Source organism: Stegastes partitus, unplaced genomic scaffold, assembly GCF_000690725.1.
Source record: "Stegastes partitus isolate 25-593 unplaced genomic scaffold, Stegastes_partitus-1.0.2 Scaffold835, whole genome shotgun sequence".
Taxonomy (NCBI): Eukaryota; Metazoa; Chordata; class Actinopteri; family Pomacentridae; genus Stegastes; species Stegastes partitus.
The window spans coordinates 237,849-263,880 of record NW_007578566.1 but is presented as its reverse complement, the minus strand read 5'-3'; the positions used below and the strand labels follow the sequence as shown (position 1 = coordinate 263,880).

At 40.7% G+C, this 26,032-nt stretch overlaps 1 protein-coding gene across 1 annotated transcript in view; it reads left to right on the top strand.

The window, feature by feature from the left end:
- LOC103365391 (collagen alpha-1(XXI) chain) overlaps positions 1-25,770 on the top strand; it is a 68,017-nt gene extending 42,247 nt beyond the window's left edge. Inside the window, exons 22-29 of the mRNA XM_008292819.1 lie at positions 910-963; positions 3,309-3,362; positions 6,871-6,942; positions 17,929-18,075; positions 18,358-18,412; positions 22,249-22,443; positions 25,058-25,135; positions 25,583-25,770. Of these exons, the coding sequence (XP_008291041.1) occupies positions 910-963; positions 3,309-3,362; positions 6,871-6,942; positions 17,929-18,075; positions 18,358-18,412; positions 22,249-22,443; positions 25,058-25,135; positions 25,583-25,770 (843 nt within the window). The remainder of the gene's footprint in view (positions 1-909; positions 964-3,308; positions 3,363-6,870; positions 6,943-17,928; positions 18,076-18,357; positions 18,413-22,248; positions 22,444-25,057; positions 25,136-25,582) is intronic.
- The last annotated feature ends 262 nt before the right edge of the window (positions 25,771-26,032 follow it).

The following is a 26,032-nucleotide window of genomic DNA, read 5'->3' as shown; positions in this document are numbered from 1 at the left end:
TGGGGTTAACTTCTGACAACAGGAGGTCCAGATAAATTTCTTTCTTTTTTTTTAAAACTCTGAATGGATGATTCAGCAAAGATAACTTAAATACCAACTCAGTTGAACTGCCACTCATACAGAAAGTAGAATATAAAGCTATTAAAGGTAGAACTTCATTGTCAAAGTCATATTTCATGTACACATTAAACTACTGAAGGATGAAGCATCCACATGAGGCCAGTGGGCTTCCTTGTTCAAAGAGACTCTGACCCAGGTGAGCTGGCTTTCTAAGCAGCAGTAGACCAGGTGAATGGAAGTTAAAGTAGGACAGGATATTCCACATTACATATTTAGAACTGGGGCTGATTTGTATTCATAGGAGTTGTATTTCTAAATATACTGATGTGTAATAATATTCATATTAAACCCATGTTGGGTATTCACATTTTTGGCTTTTATTGCTTTGGCTTTTTATTCAAAAGCGCCTCCTATTGTGTGTTTCTCGCTTACAGTCAGACATATAACTGGACAGGAGAATTTATTTGTGTGTATTTTTTCTGTGGCGAAGGCATGTGGGAAGATACAGCGACTGACACACAGCTCCGAGCCCGGGCTCTTGATACAGCAGAATGCTTTGTTGAATATGCAAACTGTGTGTGTGTGTTTGCGTGCACCAGTGTGCAAACGCGGCTGCACGAGTTTGTATGTGAGTGCGTGTTTTTTGCTGCGAGTGGACCTGAGCCATCTCATTTCTCCCTCAGTGCCTCCTGACTAAGCCGTCACGCACTCTGTCACATTCAGCCTAAAGCACTGTGTCTGTCTCTTTCATCTCATTCTCTCTCTCTCCCTCTCCTTCCCTTCCTCTCCCGCCCCATCCCTCTCCCCTTTTTTTTTTCCTTCTTCCCCTCAATATCTCTCTCTGTCCAGGGAGTCCAGGGACCCCGGGGGCCGCCCGGAGAGATCGGCCGAGATGGTCCCAAGGTCTGTGTGTTGAACGTTATAATTAGTTATTATGCTAATGGCCTGCTGCTCCCCAGCCGCTCGCCTGTTCTCAGTCTCCTCTAATGCTGCCCCCTCCCTGCCTGTTCTCTTGATGTTCCCGTGGAGAAAACTGCATTTTTTGCTGAGAGGGAGTCAACTTGTTTGGAATCAATATGTAGGTGTTTCTGAATATGTGATAAATGCCATCCTGCCAAGAAGGGTGCACATTTGAACTGTTGATGTGTGTGTACATGTATTTCCCTCCTCCAGAAAACACTTTTGTTCTCAGACATTTATGCAAAGTGAAGTTTAACACTTTTTTTTACTTCATTAGGCGGCTAGATAGGATTTGTCATTGCATGAAATTGGTAGAGACAAATGAAAACAAAAATCATTTTTGTGACTTTTCTCTAAAAAACCTCCACAAATGACATTAAACTGACCTTTATTTGTAAAACTGGTGGAGGGCCCCTCTAAGGACACGGTTTTCATCTTCACAGAGACAAGCACAAGGGGCACAAGGACATTTTCATATTTCCCTGAACTTGAAATGCACATTTCCTGTCCCTTTGGAATCCTTGTACTCAGCACAACATGCACAGCACAAACATGGAGGAGAGGAGGGGGTGAAAGATGGCAGTTTCATGCATATGATGGTAAAAATGACCTCTTAGACGTTGTTCTGAGAACCAAAACTAGGCCTGTTTTTAGCAGAATGTCACCTGATGAAGGGGCGATTCCATTAGTCAGTGGGCAAACATCAATAGACATGTTCAATTATGCACATCCTGACGAGTAAAAGAGTTTCGATTGATGGTGTTAAGTGGGGCTTTGTACAACAGTTTGTAGTGAGCTGAAGATTCTTGGCCGATTCTTACATTTACACCTGCAAGGAAGCCTCACCATCAGCTGATTAAACCCCCTCTGAAGTCTAAATTGAGCCTCTGATTGCAAATGGAACACGCAATATGTGAAAAGTGCAGGTTGGTTTAAAATGCGTAGACGTGTTTGCTCAGCTCTCTTTTACTAATTCTGCGCATCAGCACCAAATACCAGAGAACACAGAGCCACGTCCCTGTTCACCACGTCTTAGCAGCAAGTGCAGTAATCCTTTTTGGACGCTAAAAAAATACGACTGTAATCATTTGCCAGTTATCTAAACAAGATAATTATAGTAAATATTGATGTGATTAGCCTGAAAACAAGTTCTCACAACCTTTATAGAACAGCAGTCACTGTTTGTTTGTTTTTTTTTGAAAGATCCCTATTAGCAGAATGCCATAGCAATCAGCTAATCGTCCTGGGGTCCATCCCATCCCTCTAGGTCTATGCAAAAACCACCGAGCAGGTTTTAAACAACAGCTGTTGAGCCAAAGTACTTTCCAGTAGAGCAATAAGATTGGCTTTATGAATTTACAAAACACATTTAAATATTAAAGGGGCTTATATTGTTATTAATTATGGAGGTCACCTTGACTAATGTCAAGTTAAGACTCATTAAAAATATACCTGGAAAACTCGACAATCCATTGATGCAGCAGTGGAGATGAAGAACTCCCTTTTAATAGGAAAAGACCTCCAGCAGAACCAGACTTAGGCAGGGCAGCAATCCACCTCGACGGGGTGGGGTGAGGGTTGAGGAAAGTAGAAACAAACAAGAAACACAAAAACACTTGACTGATTGGTGGGAAAACTAGACTGCAGATCAGACCTGTACAGCTCCAGAGCCAGACCAAAGACAACACAAGATTCTTTAGAACATCCATCAAGACACAAAAAAGCCAGCTGAGAACAGCGACAGATTTTCCAGCAGAGATTTCAACTCCTGAAGAAGAACCAAGTATTGCAGTTTTTCCTGATTCAGTTCTTAGTTAAACTAGCTGACTGTATGAACATGATCATAATCAGCTCCATTTCAACCGACTGCTGCATCAAAATGCTGCTTCCAAGCAGCACAGGATTCGTAATGCTTCACATTTCCACGTTAGCCCCGACAGCAAGACACTCCTCTCGCTTAGAAAAGCTGTCTGTCCTCTAAATTCGCTGCTGTGATTGACACGGCAGGTTAACAGGGAAGAGACCAGTAATGGGACTGGCTGAAAGGATAATCATTAATCACTGCGCGCTGTGATTTACATTCCACTTCACTTCAATCCTTTGCACGTGTCTGCTTCACCTATATGAATGCAAATAGCAGCTCTGCTCAGATATGCCCTCAGTGACCTGTGTGCTGGTCTCTGTGATGTTAAATGCAGCTTTAAGATCTGGATTAGCGCTGATGATGTGGTGAAAAGAAGGATCTCAGAAGTACCATCAGACAGATGTGTGTGTGTCGTTTATTTTAGGGAACGTGTGGCGAGCCTGGAGCTGCTGGTCCTCTTGGTCCACCAGGACAGAAGGTGAGTGGAGCCTGACTTCTACATGTTCCTTTTTCACTCATATGACAGTTGATTCTTTCACATATTAAATAATTCTTCAGCTCAAAATCACACTTCTCACTTCCCTGTTGCTCGAAATGTAGGTTGTAGCCCACGTTTCTGTTTGTTCTGTGAATAATATTGTCTGTTTGGCTCACGATTTCGACCAGTCTATGAATGCCATTCTTTTCTGATCGTCTGCTACTTGTTGTGATGGCAACCGTGAGTTGTGAACAATGACATACCACAGCTGAATTGCTCTGTGATGCATCAACACTAGAATTCAATGGGCAGATGTACTTCTGTGTGTCCCCAGAAAGATTCCCAATAAGGTTCATCAGTGGACTCAGTGAATATGAACATAAAACAGTGCTGTATGTATCCATTATTTCCTCAGTTCACCTTAAAAAAACACTTCTTCAAACAGAGTTTCAGTGTGTATCACTTCAGGCATGAATTAATTAGAAGATAAGAAGAAACAAGGTAGCTGACTTCCATGAAGAGTGCACTCGTTGTTTAATCATCCAAATGTTCAGACCTCACTTGCAGAGTTGTGAACTTAATGTGCACATCGCCAGGAAGTCCACAAGGGCTGGAGGCTGTCCTCATCCGCAATTTAATCAGTCTGCAAGGGGTGTTAAGCAGATGTTCTGTGTTTGGGCTTCAGTCTTCACCACTTGGAAGATTACCCATAGCTCATGACAGTGTTGTGATCTACCTACACACAGTTTCTAGTATATTTATATTTATATGCAATTTCTATATAGAAAACCCTCGGTGGAATTATTAAAGAAGATATTGAAATATTACAAATAAGGTTTTGGCTGAGGTGGAGAAGTTGGCATATCTATGAAAACAAATTGAGACTACGTGCGATGGGAATACATGATGATGTACATGAAGCAACAAAAAGTAGCAGCAGACAAAATCATCAGATGTTTGGCTGTAACAGTCTTCACATTAACCCCCTGCAAACAGTTCAAGGATATTTTTTTGTTTGTTTGTTTTGCTCTTGTTACATTTTTTCCTCACTGTGGGCTCATTTTTCACTGTAACATAAAGCCCTGCACTTCTATGGAAACAGCACAGCCATGACTAGACGTAGAGAGAAGTCAAGGATATCTTCTGTACAGTACGACACAATTACAGTTACACAAGTCATAACAGAGAAACTTGAATTTCTTGGTTATTTATTTTACAAAAGCTAACAAAAAATGCAGGTGTTACCTACACCGGAAAAACATGTAGGCTTTACACGCCACAGATATTGAACTATTGACATTCTTACAGCCTCTGCAAACTCTGAAGTTTTCACACTACTGTGCTCAGCAGCTTTAGATGGATGTTTCACCATGCTGAATGTAGTTTCCAACAGCTTGGTGGCAACTTTCCTTCTCTGAATACCACTTTTGAGCTATGCTGCATTTATTTATTGATCCAGCATGTTTTATTCTCTCTTTTGTTGTCTGTGTAAATGCAGCCTGCAGTTCACCTGAAAACTCAGATTGTTGGTCACAGCTAAGGCCTCCATGATTTTTTTTTTTTTAAATCTGGTGCAAACAATTTTTTATTTATTTAATTTTTTTCAGTTTTGAATGAGGGCTGCAAGGTGGTTAGCATCGTTGCCTCGTAGCAAGAAGGTTGCCGGTTTACATCCTGGTGAGGACATCTGGGATCTTTCTGCGTGGAGTTTGCATGTTCTCCCTGTGCAGCGTGGCTTTTCTCCGGGTTCCCCGGCTTCCTCCCACAAGGTCCAAAAACATATTGAGGTTAATTGGTGATACTAAATTGTCCATAGGTGTGAATGTGAGTGTGCTTGGTTGTCTGTCTCTAAGTGTAGTCCTGTGATAGACTGGTGACCTGTCCAGGGTGTCCCTCGGCTTCACCCTCAGCCAGCTAGGATAGACTCCAGCCCCCCCGCGACCCTAGTGAGGATTAAGTGGTGTATAGATAATGGATGGATGGAAGTTTTGAATGAGACACGTACATTGAGAATTTTTTTCAGGTGGACCATATGTTGCACCTGTTTCATCCAATCTAATGGTTCTTTTTGTTTTTATAGTTTAGAACTATGATGGAATTGTGTCATTTTTTGTGATGTTTTAAAGAAAAGGAGTTTTGGGTTCAGGGTCATAAAACTAACAGAAATGTCATGTTTTCGATCATGCAATGGTTTAATCGTACCGACTGCACAAACAGCATCCCCAGCTGTTTATCGTGACGAGCCAGCTCCTAAGCATTTGCATAATGATGGAAGATGGAAACATTAATTAGCATTTTACTCGGCAGATTTTCTCCAAATTTGGTTAAAACTTGTGCTACACTTGAATGGAGACCTAGCAAATGTCAGAACCACTATGAAGACATGAGGAAAAATATTGGGTTGAGTTTTAGCAGTTTTGATTCATCGCCAGCTCAAAGTCTGGGCTTCAAGGGCTCAGTCTGCATGCTGGATTCAGCCAAGTTATTTAGATGGTTAAATGCACAGGCTGTTTGCAAAAAAAATGCTGCTTTTCCAAATTTACAAAACATAAATATACAACTAAATGTTACAATAGCAGCACAAATTACTATATAATGTTTTTACAGTCCTATCTGATAATGTAAATCATATTTTGGGTTCTGTAGGTGATCAGGCTCTTATATAAATTTAAAAAAAACAACAAAAACATTATACATTATGATGACAACTGAGAAAACAACTAGAAAAGCATTTTATATATTCAAAAGAATTGCACATTTCTACCATAACTGATTTATAGATGACAGAATAAGTTAACTTTCATGCAGTTTGTCTAAACAAAGAGTCAGTATCGGATAGCATGTACACTATTTGTGCCTTTACTCCTCGGTCCCACAGAGCCTACCCTGTCGCCCACGTAAAGGTGAGCATTTGAAAGAATTCAGCTCGGTGGTGGGATTCATCCTGTCAGCCTGTACTTATTTAACCAGCCTGCAGTCTGTATCCTCCTGATGAGTGACAGCTACACTTTTAATGCCACTTGTTTGTTAAGTGACATGTTTCTGAGCAATTACGCCCACAAATGTCATTTTACACCCACAAATGTGATTTAAAAAACAATCTGAGTTGTCTCTGCTGCGCTACATAATTACAGGTAACTTTGGTTCTTTTCAAGGTGCCATCCTTCGTGTTACTTCAGAAGTGATGAGTTCACGAGTAAAGGAGTGCTTAAAAAGTTTTCACTCAAACATCTGTAAAACCTGTATTTAACCAGCTTTGATTAAAGGCTGTTCCAGGAGACGGAACAGGCAGACACACAAACACACACACACCTGAAACTTTTAAAACACTTTGCAAAGGTTTTATTTCAGCACTTCTCTTTTTATCTTCTAGATAAAGAAGCCCAAACTAAGTTAGTTTCCAAACAAACACACGATGGACATTGCTGGTTTCCACTCTAGTTTAAAAGCTACAGCATCCACCAGCTCTTTTCTTTTGCCAATGATCAACAATCTTTTAACCCTCCAGGGCTCAGCGGGCGAGTCGGGCTTTCCAGGGCAGCCCGGTTCCATGGGGCTGCCAGGGTTCAAAGGCCATAAGGTGGGAGTCAACTCAAATAAGAACACACAGAAATAAAATAAAACAGACAAACCTGCATGATTTTATTTGCACTTAAGGAAGTCTGCGAATGGCACCAGAGGCACACTTTATGAATGATTTATAGCGCTGCTGTCAGCAGTGTACATGATTTACATGTTGTACTGAGGAAATGTTGACAGCCTAACATAATACATACTTGTTGATGTATTATTTATTTTGTGCTTAGATGACATGATTAATTTTAATGGGGCTGAAGGTTGTCCTTCACACATCAAAAGCAGCATGCTCAGGCACATAAACGCAGAATAAACAGTCCTGATCCAGATCAGTGTGTTGAACATGCTGTTTGGTTTGCTGTTCAGAAGCAGTCAACAGGACAGGATGTTATTTTTCTTATTAACTCCTCAAACAGCATCTTGTTATTTAGATGTCTCACTGTCACCTGAATGTAAGGTGGACCTGTTCTAATGCTGAGTGCTGTCTTGTTAGGGGGAACGAGGAGAGACTGGCCCGAAAGGAAACCAGGTATGGATGGGAGGTTTTTCTTCTTCTTCTTCTGTGCACTTGGTCATGAGTTTAAGTCAGTCCCAAGCTTGGACACAACTGCTTGTTAAAGGGTTTTTAATATTGTTTACATTATAGAACAAAACTGACAACATCTGAACTGTAAAAATGAAACAAGACAAATGAGGTCATGCAATGTAAAGCGGTGCAAGTTAAGCAAAATATGTGTTAAATGTAAGATTCTTTAGTCTCTTCTTGAGGTCGTCACCTGGAGCTTTTCCAGCAGTCTTGAAGGAGTTCCCTCATACGCTGAGCACTGGTTGGCTGCTTTCCCTTCACTTTGCAGTCAAATTTATCACAGACCATATGAGTGTGGTTCAGGTCAGTGATTTTGGAGGCCAGGTCATGTGATGCGTGGAGAGCCTGGAGAGTTTCAGAGCATTGTCTGCTGGAAAACAAACGCTGGTCCCACTGAGCTCAAACCAGATGAGATGATGAGTCGCTGCAGGGTGTTGCGGTAGCCATGCTGGTTAAGTGTGCACTGAATTCTGAATAAATCACCAACAATGTCACCAGCAAACTCTTAAGTTTGAGCCAGGATTAGATGCCAAAGCCCGCTTTGTTCCCATATCAATTTAATTACAAATGGCTTAAAGGTTAGCAGGGAATTATTGCTCAATGATGCCAAAGAAATTCTACCTACCTCAACTTGACTATTGCTAACTCTATTGAACAAATCCTCTAGAGGGAACTCTTGGGCTTCCTTTCTGGGAGCATTCGTCATAAAAAAAACAACTTAACAGCATTGAATTCTTACATTCTTGGACTGACTGACCTTCATGTGTTAAAGCAGTGATGGGGTGTTTATCTTTACTCAGCTGAGTGGTTTTCTCTGCTGCTGTAGTTTAACACACAACACAGCACAGCCGACGTTCTTCAACACATTCAGAAGCCAAATAATTCCACTTATTGAATTTTGGCAAGACTGACTTGTTACCTGGAAAGCTTGTTCCCATATGTTGACTCGTATGCAAAGCTAAATCTAAAATATGAAATATATTCTGCTTTGTTTACAACATAAACGCATGTTTGCTGTTTCTTAGTTTTGTTATCTTTCACATTGTTCTGCACTGTAGAAAAAGTAAGAATAAACCCTTTTTTTTTTTAGTTAACTACAAATAATTATTTAGTGACAAAATCCTCAATGTTAGAGTTGATCAAAAAGCTCAACAGTCCATGTGCAGAAAGGAAAACATTAAAAAATAAATGAATCGCAAATGTATTCTGCTCCATCACCACTTACAGCTCGTGCCCTTTTTGTCAACAACCATCGACCATTAATAAAATATCACACCGTGGCTGATTAAATACTGTAGCTTCAGGCGACACAAAATGCTTTAATTTAAATTTTAATTGAATTTTTTAGAGTGTTTTTAAGGAATACTTTTAGTTTTTTTTTTTTTTTTTTTAATTCGAGACTCAGTAGAAAGGAAGCAGCCGGGAAACAAGCTGATAACTTGCAGATGGATTTTCAAGTTCTGGTCGCAAACATGGTATTTCTTTTTAAATGTGTCAGAATGAACACCAGAGGAATTCACTCATGTTATGAGGCACAGCTTGCATGTTGCATATTTGATGAAACAGGTCCCTGGGTCACACGGAGGAGAGAGATGCCTTGCTGTTTTTGCAGAGTTTATTTCTAATTTCAATGTTGCCACGAGGAATAAAAGAATTCAAACCTATGTATCAAATGCACCATGAAAAAACTGCAACACCCATTCTTTGGAAACCTGCATTGTTGTGATTCCTCTTTGTTCCCGCCTGAAAATAGTTATATTTCTTGCCACGTTCACCTTCACCAAATAATAGCACCAAATCATAACATATGTCATCTCAGTTTACATTGTATGGTCAAAACCTAATAGTTTTATAGAGAGAAACCTGACAACCTTCCCTCTTGAGCAACACTTGGCGACAATGCCCTTTAACAGGAGACCTCCATCAGAAGCCGAATCAGGCTGTCTGCCATGCTGCTACTACTGTAGTGATTCAGATCTATACAGGTGATTAGGAAGCATTAAAGTGGGTTTCAATCTTCTTAGAATTTGGCAAGCGGTGTGATCTAGTTTCCTTTCTCTCTCTATATGCAATATATGTGAACATTTCTGATGCTTTGTACATAAAACAAAGCAAACTTTAGGTGCAGACTGGCAGGCAGACAACAACACTTTTCTTGTTGAAACAGTACTTTGGTTGTTCTTTTCAGAGCTAAAGCAATTAATTAATTAGTCAATGAACAGAAACTTTATCAGCGAACTGATTAATCATTTAAGCCATTTTTTTTTCTGGCAGTAGCACCAAATGTTCTCCAGTTCCAGCTTCCCAACTGTGAGAATTTTCCTCACTCTAATTTTAGTGCGGATTTTTCTGACCAGCCTGTTCTGAGAGCAGAGCAGAAAATGTCTGACTCTACACTTACAGCAATTAAAGATGTGTGCAGCAACTATTCTAGTGATTCAGCATTGCTGTACTAATTTGAATGTATTATGTTGCACTGATTTTCATCATAGCGGTGATTAGGGTATGTGGGCTGTTTAAGTAACTTCGGCACGTTAGATTAAGTGGAAGAAGTCAATCGAGTCTAATAGAAGACCGCGGTTACATTCAACGCCTCAGCAATGCAGCAGCTTTTTACACTTCTGCCATTGTGAAGTCGGCATCAGTCTCAAATTGAACAACGCTCTGATTCTCTCCTTACGTGCTCTAATGGAAGACAGCGCGGTGGCTCAGAGGAGCAGAGAAAGCAGAGCAGTGTGTTACAGTTCTGCGGGATGTAGTTGGAAAGCCACACACACGAGATAAAAAGTCAGGTTTGTTAAAGGTCACTGCGAGCCAATTCCTATCCGCTCTCTCTCCGGGTTTCTCTTATTGGCTGCTAGTGGTAATCATGACCTTTTCTCCATTCTCACACACACACACGCACACACACACACACACACACACACACACACACACACACACACACAGAATGAAGACATGGACTGGCACACACCAGCACGTACACACAAGTCCACACACTCTCATTACACACATTCAATCTATCCTTTGCAAACACACACACACACACACACACACACACACGCATTATGAAGCTATGCGTGTGTAAACAAACTCGCACAAACCTACAGTCAATCATGATGTGTCTCTTTGCAGGGGGAGCGAGGCATAGACGGCGATCCGGGGACTCCTGGTCTACCTGTAAGTGTAGAGTCATTCTGCTTCCACTGGGTGGCAGCGAAGCTTGTGTTTCCAAGGCTTCAGCTGGACTTGAAGTGTGTGTGTTTGTGTGTGTGTGTGCACAGTTACATGAACCCAATGTCCCCACAAGGGCATGAGGATGAAAAACAGTCCTCGCTTGCAAAGAGCTAATTTAGGCTTAGAACTTATGTGTCTGGTTAAGATTACAGTTACGTAACGCTGGCTTTGAATTATCAGCAGGATATTACCGATAATTCAGGTTTTCAAATCAAATTTGAGAACTGATAATGTATTACCGCCAGTACCGTAATCTAATTTACACATACTGTTCTATTCCTACTGTTTTTGTAGCTTGTCTGCATTTAATAACATAAACCCCCTCAATAAAAGTCACCATAAAACTTTATCACAAAATAAATATGATAATCATAAACTCTACTAACACAACACCTCTCTCAAAGTGGCTTTACAAGGTGTTTTACGAGATTAAAATCCGACAGCATATAAAAATACATAAAAAATGCAATAAAAGAAAACAGTACAATCAAACGGTAGTACGGAAAAAGCAAGGAAGCTCCAAACAGTAATATGAAATATAGTCTAAAAGTAAACTTTTAGCAGGGACTCAGGAAGAGGTAATTGGTTTGGCTGAGCTAATCTATTTAGGAGAGTTGTTCCAGACTCTCAGGGCCCCAACGGCAAAACCACCACCAGCTTTGGTATTCAGGCTCAAGCGTCTTTTTGACGATCACAGTGCAAAGGTTCAGAAATGTTGGCAACAGTGAAGAGGACACAGTGCAGACACTCAGCTGGCTGGATAATGGACATTATGCTGGATATGAGAGGTCAGTTTGTTTCTAATCTGACAAGGTGAGGCAGGTAGGACACAGGCAGGAGAGCTGTCCCACAGGAGTTTACATTCTTCACAATCAAATCAGTTAATGAGCCCATGTTGGGCTTTTTTTTGTGCATGTAACAGGTACACAAACTTAGAGAGTTTGTCGCTTGTACAGAACCATCATTATTTCTTTTTTCTGAGGCCAGATGACCAATCAGAACACACTTTGCATTTTGGGAGGGGGGCCTTAAAGAGACAGGAGCTCAAACAGAACACTTCAGACAGAAGGTGAAAAGAGGCGCTGTAGCAATTCACAAGAGAAAAATAACATGTTTTTGAAAGGGTTAGGGTTAGGGTGAGGGTTTTGAATCTTAAACGAGCATAATGTTGACTCTTTAGCTTTACTACAAGCAGAAACTTTGAGACTTTCATGCTGATTTAAGGCGTACAAAGTACTCTGACTGCAACTCACTTAACATTTTATGGGATAAATGAACTGAACTCTTGCCTCCAGAAACAAGGGCAACCCAGAATAACTTCTCCCACTTTGCACCTCCAGTCTCTGGTGGCTGCATAAGGTATTCAGGATTAAAAGAAATTCATTTTGAGATGCAATTGTAAAACACTCCAGTATCCAGCTGAATGAGGAAAGACTTAGCTGGAATCAGCTAAAGAATGAAGGTAGAAAATGTGCTAATGCTGAACAGATGGAATTCCAATAATCTTGGGAAATATTTTCAGACTGTTGGCAATGAGGGATGATTGATCGTGGCAACAAGGTGAAATGAGATGAGAGGAGTAGGACTGCATAATCGATCTAACATGTTTATCCACATTGAGATTATCATCATCATCAATAATTGGTAATGAACAAACATATTGATATAAATGACAATGTGGGATCTGCAATTTCCACTTTTTGAGCCAAGCTGTCTAATTGATACTTTTTTTGGGAACAATACCAAATGAGTAGCATTTAAGAATCAATCAGTAGGTATTGATCACCGAGACATCGATCTTCACATCCCTAGACGGATTAGACAATGAGTCAGAGGTGTGTGTGTGTGGCTGTGTTTGTGTGTGCACAGCACTGGCTATATTGCATCATGTGCAAACAGAGCTGTGTAGTCCTCTGTGTGGCACTTGAGACAGATAAAACGATTGTATTTTTCAGCATGCAGCTTAATGTTCACACTCTGTAATTCTGCAGAAGTGAGAGCAGCCCAGCCTCCTTGTGACACGCGCTCAAGGCTAAATGCATCAGCAGTGAATCACAAGTGTGTCACCGCTGAAATGAATGTGACATATTTTTGTCTTTAGACAGACTTCCTAATTCCTTCTGGGTAAAATAAATATGGCACTGCAGTTCAGAAGGGGAGGGAGGAGGGTGTGTTCCACTTAAAGTGTTCTCTGACTACCACTTGTCTTCTTCCAGGAAGTAATGAGGCGTTCACATGTAGCTCAAAAGTGAGGTTCTTGTGCACGATGATTTGTGCTAAACTCGGAGACACAGATACTGACGTGCTCCTCCAGCCTGCTGTGACAAAAACAAAAACAAAAAAACTGTTTCTCACTTTAAACAACAGAAAAATATTAGCATTATATTTGGAAATGACTGTTGACACTGCTAGCATTCAGACGCAGCATTGTGGAAGCCTTTAGACAGCTTTCACGGCTCAGTATGTAATCAGTGGGCGTTAAGTTAGAAGAACCCACACTGTCAAAAAAAAAAGAAATGTCTACGAAAAGTCTAAAGTGTAAGGCAACAAACCTGAGTAAAATTTGGAGTAAGTTTAAATTAAATCTTATGTTCGATCTTTTCCAACTAAAACATTTACCTCTGTCGATATTCTTCAAAGTACAGAAGCATATTTGTCCACATTTGTGTCAAAATCCTCCCTTTCGACAGCTGTCACTGCACTGATGGAGTCACTGTAAATCCAGAACCATTGTTCTTCAGTAGGACTCTTCTTCTTCCACACTTAAGAAGTGCATGAGAAGCAGACATTGTGCTTTGGAAAGTTTTAATTCAAATTAGAGAGAAAACCATGATTAGTAAGTAAGTAGACAGATTAAATTTTTTGCCATTTGAGAAAAATAAAACGATTTCTGGAATGAATCCTGGGAAGTATGCAGATAAGTTTTTAGAAAATAAGAGACAAGCTGGGTTTTTTTAATCCGATTTTTACATTTTCTGACAATTTAATGCTGATAATTTAAGTCTCTGGGGCTTAAAAACCTGGAATGGTTACATCCATAAGAATTAGTTGCAGTTTTTACATTGTAAAACAACTTGTTAGAAGGTCAGTCTCATTGGCTGTGTTCATCAAAATGTAATATTATTTTGAAAATTGAAAAACTTGAAAATTGAAAAGCTGAAATACACCCGGTGAAGACTCATAATTCAACGATCGAGGAAAAAAAAAGGTTTACCCCGTTTCTTGCCTTTTCTGTGTCTCTAAATGTAAAATTGTCTCACAGAGCGACTAAAGGAACAGAACACTAGGAAGGCTTCGATTGAAATAATCAGCTTTTCTGAGGGGTTCAGTCAACGGTGACTCAGAGATACTGTTATGTGAGAAAATCAAAAGAGCAGGGGGGTGCTGCTCCTGCAACTCAGGTGACACTTGCGTGAACTTTTCTGAACACCAGCAATGTTATGCTTCTTGAGTGTAGAGCAGTAGCAGAAGGCTGCAGGTTTTGTTAGTTTCATTTCATATTTATAGGTGTCCTGTTGCATCTGTAGTAAGTGTGAGTGCAGATGTTGGCTGGGCAGATCACAGTTTCAGTTTCGCCTAAATAAATGCCTGCTGGTACGATATATCCTGTGTCACCGCTGACAAAATGTCCTAAAAGCAGAATTCTCTCTAGATCTGCTTTATTTGTTTCCTTCAGCACTAGAATGGCAGAAATCCCTTACCAGGCAATGACAGACAGGAGGAGGTATGGAGCAACATGAGGAAGGGTTTTTATGTAAAATGAAACACTCCCAGAGCCTCAGATATATATCACAGTGCTTAAATCTACAATGACGCCTTACAGAATTGGGGTTCCTACTGAATGGTGTTTTTTAAGGACTAACACATGCATTTTTTTAAAAAATCGCATTACAACAAGTAGAAAAAGATAAAAGCTTGAGAGAATGCATTACAATAACCAATCTAAAGTGTTTTGTAAGCCACCAGTTTTGATATAAAAAAAGTGGTTGATATAAAAAAAGTGGTTCTGCATCAGCAATGCAGAGCAGTGAGCATAGCTCCTCTGACATACTGTCTCAGCCTTTGATATGTAGCAGAACTTTCTAACTGTCTTTCTCTATTTCTCCCTCCTCTTTTTTTTTTTTCCTCCCCATCCTTCCCGCTCTCTTTTCTTTCTTCCGTCAGGGCGACGTGGGACCCAGGGGAAGGAAAGGAGAGGTTTGTCGAATTAGACTTTGCGGTATTAGATATAATCCATTCTGTCTTATTCTGCACCACAGTGAGAAGCCCTGTCAAGCCTGCACGGCTGCTATAGAAGACTTACAGAGCCAATACCTTCAGGCCTGGGGAAATCTGGCCCCCCGGGCGAAAATATACATCACAAAAGCACTCTTTTCTAAAGGCGCACACATCTGAAATATCAAACACTTACTGTACTGTCTGCAGAATCCCAATTTATGGAGATGCAGCTTCCCTAAGTTGCTGCTATTTGTAGAAAATCATTTAATACAAGTCGACGCTGTTTTAGCATGCTTTTTGATCACTATTAAAAAGCAGTGAAGGAGTAGAAAACTTAGTCCTAATTGACTGGTTGCTAAGTGTTCCATTCATGCGTATACAGTTTGACATCAAATCGCAAATCAGAATTTTTTTTTGTAATTATCTAAAACAACATGATGCTAATTTGAGGAAGAGGTTTACAAAAACTGGCTTCTCTTTTCAAACCAAACACTGTTGATTTCATGAACTGAAATGACTTAATAAGCTAACTGTGAGTTGCTTCAACATGCTGTCTTCTGCTGACAGCTTAGCGCTTTCAATTTGTTTCAAAAAGAGAATATTGTGAAAATGTCAATGTTAAATATGCAGTTTATGAACATCCATGCCATAATGACTGTAGAAGACTGAGGTAAAAAGCCACACGTACATGTGTACTGGTTTGTGTGGATCAAGCTTTTGCTGCTCAGCTGACATACTTACATATTTTTATGTAGAAAAAGTTCTAGAATGAAAAATAACTGATGTCTCTGGCAATGTTGTCTTGGCTAACACTGGATGGTGTCCAAACTTCCTCAAACCCCAGTAAAAGCAGGAAGAGCTGCTTTAACCTAAAGCCTTTAGTATCCAGAACCAACTGTCACATGCAGGACAAATACCACACACAGGAGGTAGTTGTGTACAATGCTTTGTTAGCATGACCCCAAACTAGGAATGATAATGATCAATGATCAATAATTAAACTGATTAAACATATATGAACTAATGCTGATGTCAGAAAATGTGGCTGTGGTACTGAGCCTCTTCATGTTTAGTACGATGTGAGACTGCAGCTTGATACTGTCAGTGTGATGTGAGGAGGCCTTTTCTTGGACTACATGTAGTTTCATGTTCACAGCAGAGATTGTTGTGTAGATTTAGCTGGTAACAGGTCACCATGACAAAGACTTGTGTGGTAGTTAATGACTTCCAGCCAGACTTTACAAATACATACGTTTTATATAGCGCTTTTAAAAAAACTCAGAGATGCTTTACAAAAAACATACCAACGGAAACACAGTGGATAGAAGAGATGAAGTATTAAAGTGTGATAGTGTGGTCAAGGAGGAAAAGCCAGTTTGATCAGCTGGGTCTTGAGCTGTGATTTGAAGTTCTGGAGGGAGTCCGATTGTCTAATGTGCTGCAAACGTCATGTGTCCTTGTTTAAAAGATCTACATATGGAATAATGTCTGCTGCTCTGCGTTCATTAATTGACTATTCAATTGGCAACTTTGCTGAGACCATTGTTTTAAAATTAGCCTTTCCACTTAATAATTGGTCGGCCATTAGACCCCGAACTAATGATTTATGGTTATTGGCTTTGGTAATAACAAAGAGATAGTTTAGGCAGCAGGTTATTAGCTGGACATGCTGAGGGTTGCAGATTATGTTTGGTCACACAAAGACACTGTTTCATCCGTTTCTCGCAGGTTTTATCTTTCGGCATTAGTTTCAGAACGAGAGAATAAGACATGAATTTTAAAACTCTTTAAGGTTCTTATATTATACTCCTTTTAACAAGTTAATGTAAGTCTCACATGTTCCCAGATTGTGTATTTCAACTTTCAGCTCATATTCCTGCATGGATCATTAATTCTATCATGCATATAATAGCCCTGGTTTTAGCCCTGCTCCAAACAGGCTGATTCACTGTCTGTAGTTATAAATTCAACTGAGCCGCTGCTGCCCACATCCTTTTTCGGGATAAGACTGCGGCACACATATTTCTGCATCTACTCTGTTCAGTGGCCCAATCCCAAACTCCACCATAAAAACCAGGCACTAAACCCTCACAGGCTTTACTGATGTCACAGCTGCAGTGTTTGAGCGTGTGAGGCTGTGCGAACTAGAAATGGTATAAAATAAGAAATTGGACGCACTGTCGTAACATTACACGTTATTTGCAAACATTGCATGGTCATGAAATTAAAAAAAAGTGAGTTTAGACTCGTATTTCAGTTTCGATTTGATTTGCTGCTCCTTTCCTGCCTGCCCCATTCATGTTTAGTTTGTCTACATTTTGTGGTGGACAGGACAACCACACACATAAGTCACTAGTTCTGCTATGAGCTATGGACAGGTATTTTGTTTTACAAGTGCTGAAAAGTCCTTGAAAAGTTGTTTTAGAGTCGCCATGCACTTGACAGTTTGACAGTGGGACAGCTGTAAGCCCTCACACACTTAGAAGAAATGGGCCTGAAAGTCAGAGAGTCCATGAGTGTGGAGACTGGGACTGGGTCAATGAGGGGCAGAGAGGAGGAGGAGCCGCTCAGTGTTGGTGCTTGTCCTGCTGTGATCCTACAACAGACTGTGAACCTAAATGGCTCATTCGGAGAGACACTTCCTGATGTATGATGAAGAGAACAAAACGAAGGCATGGCCATTCACATATTTTGTGGTCCCTTAGACAGGATGACGTGGATATGTTCAAAAACAAAGAAAAACAATATTGTGCATAATTTAACCCTTGTAACTCCTCAGTGTTTCTAACGACAGCAAAGCTTGGCAGACCTGTATGCCGTTACAGTTGTTAGAAATGTTTGAAGGTGGTATTCAGTTCCATAAATTGGTCAGTTACTGCAAACAAACCCCAACTTCACCTTTTTTTCTTTGTAATATGAGATTTTCTGCTGTCCCTCCTGCTGTTTCAGAAAGGAGTGACAGGTGATGAGGGCCACAGGGGGCCTGAAGGAAAGAAGGGTGACATGGGTCACATGGGTGTTGTTGGTCCCAGGGGATTTCCTGGCCAGGATGGGTTGCCAGGCCAACCAGGCCAGCCAGGATATCCTGGAAAACCTGTAAGTGAACCACCTCCTGACCGCTTACTTCTAACGAATGCTTAAAAAAAAGAAAGAAAAATGTGCTGAATCATACAGTCAGTGACTCCATGCCTGTAGTGGGGGAGTTGTGTTTGGCAGTAATGGCGTCACAGCTGTCTTCGTGTGTGGGTGACATGAAGATGGAGAATGGAGCATTGAGAAGATCCTGTAAATCTGTAGGCATACTTAATCACAGGTTGAGCCTGTTTTCCCAGTCCCAGCGTGGATTCAACTGAATCAAAGTGTAATTGTGTGTTCCAGGGCAAGCCTCCCTCAGATGAACATCTTCTAAAGCTCTGCACCGATGTTCTGCGTAGTAAGTATATGTTTGTTTTTATGTCACTCTGCTGTGAACCAGAGTGTGAAAGCTGCCTGAGACTGTTGTCTCAAACACAGACTTACACATTTTGCACAATACCTTAAAGCCATTTACAGTGATTATAGCTAAGTGGCATCAATCAGCTCAATCTGCTGGACTATTTAAGTGATTATGCTGTCTGCAAAAGCGTGGCGTAATGCTAAATTTCACAAAACATAATGGATAGTTTTTGTTATTTACCTTCACTGAATGAAAATAATCAACCACCTCCTGTTTTTAGCCTTTATACCAAAGCAAAAACAGAAGAATTATATTTACTCTCAGTCACAGTGTGACTGTGTTATTCTTGTTCACTTCAGCATAGTTCTTTTAATGAAACTGCATATCATCATGGCTTCTTTTTAACCCAGACTATAGGTACGTATAGAAATAATTAACATGTTTCAAACCTATTTTTATGATTAGATTTTGGCTGCCTGTGCCCTGCACTGGAGTCACCTTATAAATTTATGTGAAATACAGCAATAAGCGATTATATTATATGAGGCTAGCAGGTTCTTTAATTAAGGTTCGACTATTTCCCAGCAAGTATTTGACTGTTTATACAGTGTGCCACTAAAGCAGGGGTCTCAAACTCAACTTACCTGGAGGCCGCTGGAGATAAAGTCTGGGTGAGGCTGTATTCCACAAAAAAGGGTTTCAATTATTCAAAAAAAAAAAAGTACATCTGATCCAATCTTGTCAATCTATATTAATAACAATTCTGAACAGGAAAGGTTCTTCAGAACATTGGTTTCTCTTACCTACTCCAGGCAGCGCTTCCTCTTACACAGCTGAGCCACATTTGGCTTGAGGGAGAAGGCAACTGAGACCCTCAGTATGGCTTGAAGATGCTCATCAGTAAGTTTGGACCTGTACTTTGACTTATTAAAGCTCACGGTGGAGGAGAGCTTTTCACACAGATAGAAAAAAGTTAAAAAAAAGAAAGCATTTGTACTGGGTGACAGGATATATTTTCCCTCCACTCTGTGCCAGCCCCAAATCACGTTTCAAGTGACTAACGTTGCTAATTCGCGTTGCTGTCACGAGCCTGAGCTATGATAGCCCACAAGTGATAAAAAATATAAAATGCCCAGGGCAACGACTCGCGTAGGTGGGTGTGAGAGAAATGCGCAGGCCGCACTAACACTGAACTTTGATGTCAAGTAGGGGGCCACAAAATATCATCCCGCGGGCCTCAGTTGGCCTGTGAGTTTGAGACGCCTGCACTAAAGTATCACACCTACGAGGACACTTCAGAAGGCTTCACCAAAGAATGTCACAGAAGGATAGTTCTTGCTTTATTTTTCAACACAGCGTCCCTTTAACATCAATGCACTTGGTCCACCGATGTTCAATGTTCTTCATCCCTTGGCTAGATGTTAAGTGAAAATTACCTTTAAAGGCAATGAAGGAGGAATCAGACAAAAACAAGCAAAAAATTTGACGAGCGAGTGTTGATAGACACACAGTCACTTACAGTATAAAATCAAAAAAATCTCTTTACAATCGCAGACAGACAAAAGTCTTATTCGAGTAGACAATGTAAGCATACAGTGACTGACTGTGATGGCAGGTGTGGTTGCTTTTTAACCAAAGACCAGTAACTGGATTGAATCTTTGATGAAAGAATATCCCACAACTGGGAAGCTCAGTGTCAATAATGTTGATCTTATTCTGGATTATGGTAATCTGTCCTCAACATTTTTATGAAATAGGGGAGGTGCTGGTCCATCAAATGGGTTTATACATTAAACAAGCATTATGGAGTTTAACAAGCTTTTCCCAGACAATGTATGACAGCCATAAAAGCTTTTCAGATTATTGTCCAGGACTGAGAGTTTGTTTCTATACAGATACAGGCCTAATTATTGCATAAAGTAAGTCCCAGCAACTAGATGCCAGGTATTTTCTAGTAAATCTAAAATTGCATAAATTAAAGTTTGCTTATGCAACAACTAGCTTAACTTGGTTTTTAGAACTTAGAGTCCACAGTAACATCAGAGTATTTGCTTTGTCGTGACTCGGCCTGCCTGCTACGGGCCAGTGATGATCAGGCAGCGTCGTTACAGCATATAACCGATGTAACGATCCTTATCTTAATACTTCGGGTCCTCAAAAACAAGAGATACAAGATGGAAAAAGTCTTCAGAGTCTGATGTAAATAATGTTTATTCGATACAGAGGCTGTGCGAACAAAATTGCTAGCTAACAATACGTTACATGACCTTATCTACGTTTGCCAACTCCTCTCTTTCCCCCGAAAAACCCAACCCATTTTCTTCGAAACTAATCAGATAGCATGTGCGTCAGGCCTGCTGCATCCCGGCCTGCCAACAGGTCTCAGGCTTCAGCAGATTTCTACTGAGTTGGATTTTTATACAGGTTTGTTCAGTATATTCATACATTTTACATATTATTATATTATTTAATTACATTATGTCTTTTTGGTTAACTTTTCCACATCACATTTTAGCTTCATTTCCACGCTTACTCAAACTTCCTAATCATATCTCTACGTTTGTCTTTTATTTAGCTATAAAAAATCAGCTTTGTCTTTTGCTCAGATCTAAAAACAGCTTTTTACCTCATATCTATACTAAATTTTGCTGGAAAGACATCACCTCCTCTTTTTTAAAATCACGAAGTACAACACAGATCTTATTTTCAGCAAGAAACAATGCAATGTCTATTGCTGCACCACAGATTACCAATGTCTTGTCACCCTCACCACTGTGACTGTGAGGAAATAACAATAACAGGAAATGATGATCTATAATTGCTTTGTGGAGGCTTAGAGGAGGCGTGAGACAGTCACTGTGTCAACTGTCTCACACTGGACATTCCAAGACTGGTTATATCAGCTACTATGCAGCTGTGGGTGATAAATACTAGTGTGGACCTCTCACTGTCCCTGAATGGGCAAAGATCACTTCGGTGAAATAACGTAAGGTCTTTACTGAAAAAGGAAAAGAAAGACAAAGTTACAAAACATGACCACATGAATAAACTTGCCGGTAGCTGCTGTCAGTTGAATATGAACTAATTTATTGACCATTTTATTGGTGTAGCTCTGATAATCTTCATGATATGTCACTGACTGGAGGATAAAGGAGAACAGGTGGGAGGGAGCAATTATTCCAATTAACTTAACATCCATCCATCATCTATACACCGCTTAATCCTCACTAGGGTCGCAGGGGGGGCTGGAGCTTATCCCAGCCGACTTAGGGCGAAGGCAGGGGACACCCTGGACAGGTCGCCAGTCTATCACAGGGCTACACTTACACAGACAACCAAGCACACTCAAATTCTCACCTACGGACAATTTAGAATCACCAATTAACCTCAACATGTTTTCGGACTGTGTGGGAGGAAGCCGGAGAACCCGGAGAGAACCCACGCTGCCCTTGGAGAACATGCAAACTCCACACAGAAAGATTCCGGTGCCCCCACCGGGACGCGAACCGACGACCTTCTTGCTGCGAGGCAACAGTGCTACCAACTGCGCCACCCTGCAGCCCATTAACTGAACAGAAAGCATCTAATGACTATGTTGCAAACTGTTTCCAATGTGGCACCACCTAACAGGAGAAACAGAGAAATCCTGAATATTTCACACTGCACCTGCTGTGAAAAACAAAATCGAACTATAAATTCCCATGACGACACATTTACAGGGTACACACTTACACAGACATATATATGGCTTTACAGTCCCTTGTGGAAGCAGTTTTGCTATAATATTTATTATACCAATCGTATACTCAGCATCTTCTGGCTGTGCCCTGCAGACCAACTCCCAGCACTCCTCCAGTCCCTGGCTCCTCCATCTAGATGTGAACCCTGCCAGAGTGTGAAGGGACCCCCAGGTGAGCCAGGATTACCAGGACCCAAAGGCTCCATGGGAACCCCAGGCTACCCTGGCAGAAGTGGTGCTCCCGGTTACCCAGGACCTCCTGGAATGCAGGGTCCCACAGGCCTCAAAGGTTTGATATGACAAAAAAAAATGCCTTTATGGGAATAATCCACTCCTTTAGCACATTTTTATGTTATCTGTAGGCCATGCTCCCTCTTAAGACCACAGCGTCTGGCCCACAAAATCTTCCAATCTGGCTCTTTAGCCCGATGAAAACAAGGCAATAAATAAAAACACATCATCATGAGCAAGAGCTAGGACAAAATTTACTGCTGCCTTCATCAGCGATTAAAATCAAAACAGTGTCAACGACTAACAAATTGGATGTGTTGATGTTCACTGTACCCCATAAAACAAGATCATTAAACAAGTGAACATCAGTGAAAGTCAGCCGAGCAAAAGACAACAAACACTGCAAACCCATCCCAATGAGCTGTCTGTGATTTATCACCACTTCAAGACTGAGAGTGGCTAATCAGCTGTGGAAGATTCCACTCCACTGCTGCGTAGGGTTTTTACTTGTTGGGTCAGAAGAGCAGCAGCTTTAGAGGTGTGAAGCCAGTTGAAAACATTGAGGGAAGAGAACTGATTAATGTATGTACTGGATGTAATTTTATGGATGCCTGCATTCCAAAATTTATGTAAAGGTAATTGCGCTAGTGTCAATAATTGCTGGCTAACTAGATGAAACTGGGTGCAAAATTAAAGGATCAGCCGAAAGTTTTTATGCATCAAGATCGCTGTTGTTGTCATGTAGAGGACTACTCAGGCAGTGAAATCCTGTTCTGTAATGTCTTCTGTTTCCGTTGGAGGCACTTAAGTCTGAGAAATCCAGATGGCCTCACTATGACATTATCAGGGTTATTTAAAGCCTGCTTTACAAACTGAGAGTATAGAGTTTGAAGGATGTGGAAAGGTTCCAGGCATGGAGGGTCTGATGAAAGACACTATCAAGATCCAACATTTTGGATCATCTGAAGCGACACCAGTGACCAGCACTGAGGACGCGGTAGCCTCTGCTACATTGATTTTCTCCATTTAATCAGTCTCACAACTTTATGGTTGTACAGAACTAAATCATTGGAGAACTTGTGAGAGAAAGTTTGTGAGAGAATATTTCAGTTCTGATAACTGCTGTCTTTTGCTATTTCCACCGAGCAAATGCAGCTGAGATACACAACTTCAAAGTGCTTAAATCTCATACTTTGCAGTTTATTACCAGTCCAGATGTCTGTGTACATGTTAATATAATTTGTTTTCATTTTGTTTGGCTCTATATGATTCAGAGAACAGACGCTGTTTAGCATTTATTATTGAAACATTTCAGATGTTGAGGAATGGTGCTACACTAACTGCATCCTACTGACAGCTACATACAGTCACAGTAATGGCAGTGGCTGGTCTGTCAGTCCACTACTTTGGTCTACACTAAAATATCTCATAAATATTGTTTAGATTACTATGAAATTCAATGCAGATGCTCTTCTTTTCTTGTGACTGAATCTTTCTGACTGTGGTGATTCACTACCTTTTCAGTTGGTGCCAGAATGAGGTTTTGTTTTTTAGTAAAATATCTCAACAGCTATTAACTGATTGCCAAAAATTAGAGATCTCCATTATCCTCAGTTACACTTTGTATTTGGTGTTGCTTAATGAATATTAGCACGTTAACACACTGAACTAACTGTGTGAACATTATACCCAGTAAAATTAAATAAATAAGCATTGACAATGTTTGCTGGCACTTCGTATACGGCACCACTGTACAAAGCAAAGACTCACAGATCCATCAATACAAAACTAATAATTCATCTGATGGTTCATGTTGTGATGCCAGAAGGACGATGGGATTGTAAAGTTGGGTTTAACAGTAACCCGACCTGGACAGACCAGACTTTAACTCTAGTAGCTCAAGGTGGTTTCTTCACCAAATGTGCCACGCTTGTCTATCTTTTTACAATGGCAGTAGTAGGTGGCCATTTTATGGCCTGGTGCTGTTTTCAGGACCTCCAGGGTGGAAAGGCTTAACAGAACCTGCTGAAGGAGGCCAGATTTATTTGTGCTCAGTGTTGACACTGACCAACAGCAAGCTGTCTTGACAGTCTTGGTAGATTATTAGCTGTGTAACATCATTCACTTTGATTTAGGTCCCTTTTTGAGACTAAAACCTGTTCCACTGAACAGCTGTGGTTTGCAGACTGTATTAAGACAGGAATTGCTGGTTTAAAAACATCTTTTGAGTAAACTGAACTTATTTATTACTGAACTTCAGACTTTCTGTAGCACAGTCCTCGATGATCTGACTGAAAACAAAAGCTCCAATTAAGTTCTTTCTTTTTTCCTTGTTGGTGTTATGTATATGCTGCAAGCACGATCACATTGTAGCTGCAGTGTAACGATGACAGTCTCAAAAACACAAATTCAGACTTCTGTGGTTTTAGAAACTTCGAGAAGTAATCCTGTAAACTTGCAAGGTGAGACTTTCTGTATTCCTCAATCTACAGTCATTCTTAAGAATCCATTTTTGGTTTGAACATGTATGACTTCATGACTCCATTACCACATGCTGCCACTGTCTAACATAAATTTGTATTAAACAGTTTGTGTACACAGTGACCAGTCTGTGAAGCATAAGGATTCACAGTCTATTGCTGTATTTTAACCCAGATATATTACGTCCACAGGTGACGTGGGAACAAGAGGACTCAAAGGAAGCAAAGGGGAGGGTTACCACGGACCTCCAGGACCACCCGGACAGCCAGGTACAAATAGTAGACAGCCTACCCGTCCGCCTGTTCTGTGAGATGTCTTCACTCATTAAGCCATTTTGAGGAGTTGCAACTATTTCAGCAAACTAACCATGATGTTCTGACATTTCAGATCAATGCGTGAGTGCACTTTTAACAAAAATGCATGAAAGCTGTTTGTAGTCTTACATTTTTAATGCAAATGTGGCTTGACCTGGTTTGAATTTAAATTTCAGTGCTTACGTCTAGTGGCAGCTGGCATGAGGGCGAGTTGGTCTAATATCTCATCATACGTACACAGTGAGAGCGGATGTTATTTGTGATCCAGCATTTGCTTTATTTTGTAGCTACCTAAGAACTGTGGTCTTATTAAATGGATCTTTCTTCCAGTAAATAAGGCAGAATACCAGTGACAGTGTTATTGCTGAGTTCTTTCTATTTTCCCTTTCTGTGTCACCATAGGGATTCAAGGTCCCCGCGGCTTTGATGGAATCGGCCATCCGGGCAACCAGGGAATTCCAGGAAAACCAGGACCACCAGGAGATCCCGGTAAACGGGGCAACCCGGGGCTTCCGGGAGTGTGTGATGTCTCCATGTGTTACCAGACCTACAACCTCAGGGAACATTACAGCAAAGGACCCAACGTCTGAGGACAGGGACGCGTGGGAGAGGCTGCTTTTGACTTACGCCCAAGTGTTTTGAGGAAGAGATTTACTGTATCACTGTTGACTCTTTTATGACAGAGTGTGTGAAAATATCTGCACTGGAGGCAGATGAACCTCATTAGTTGAGTTGAACTGAAACAGGCAGTGCATTGATTCTTGATCATGGAATTTTAGGACCAAAGACGGTCATCAGGCTAACAGTTTAACTTACCGAGATACAAGATACTTTAAACTTTCAAAGTTTGAA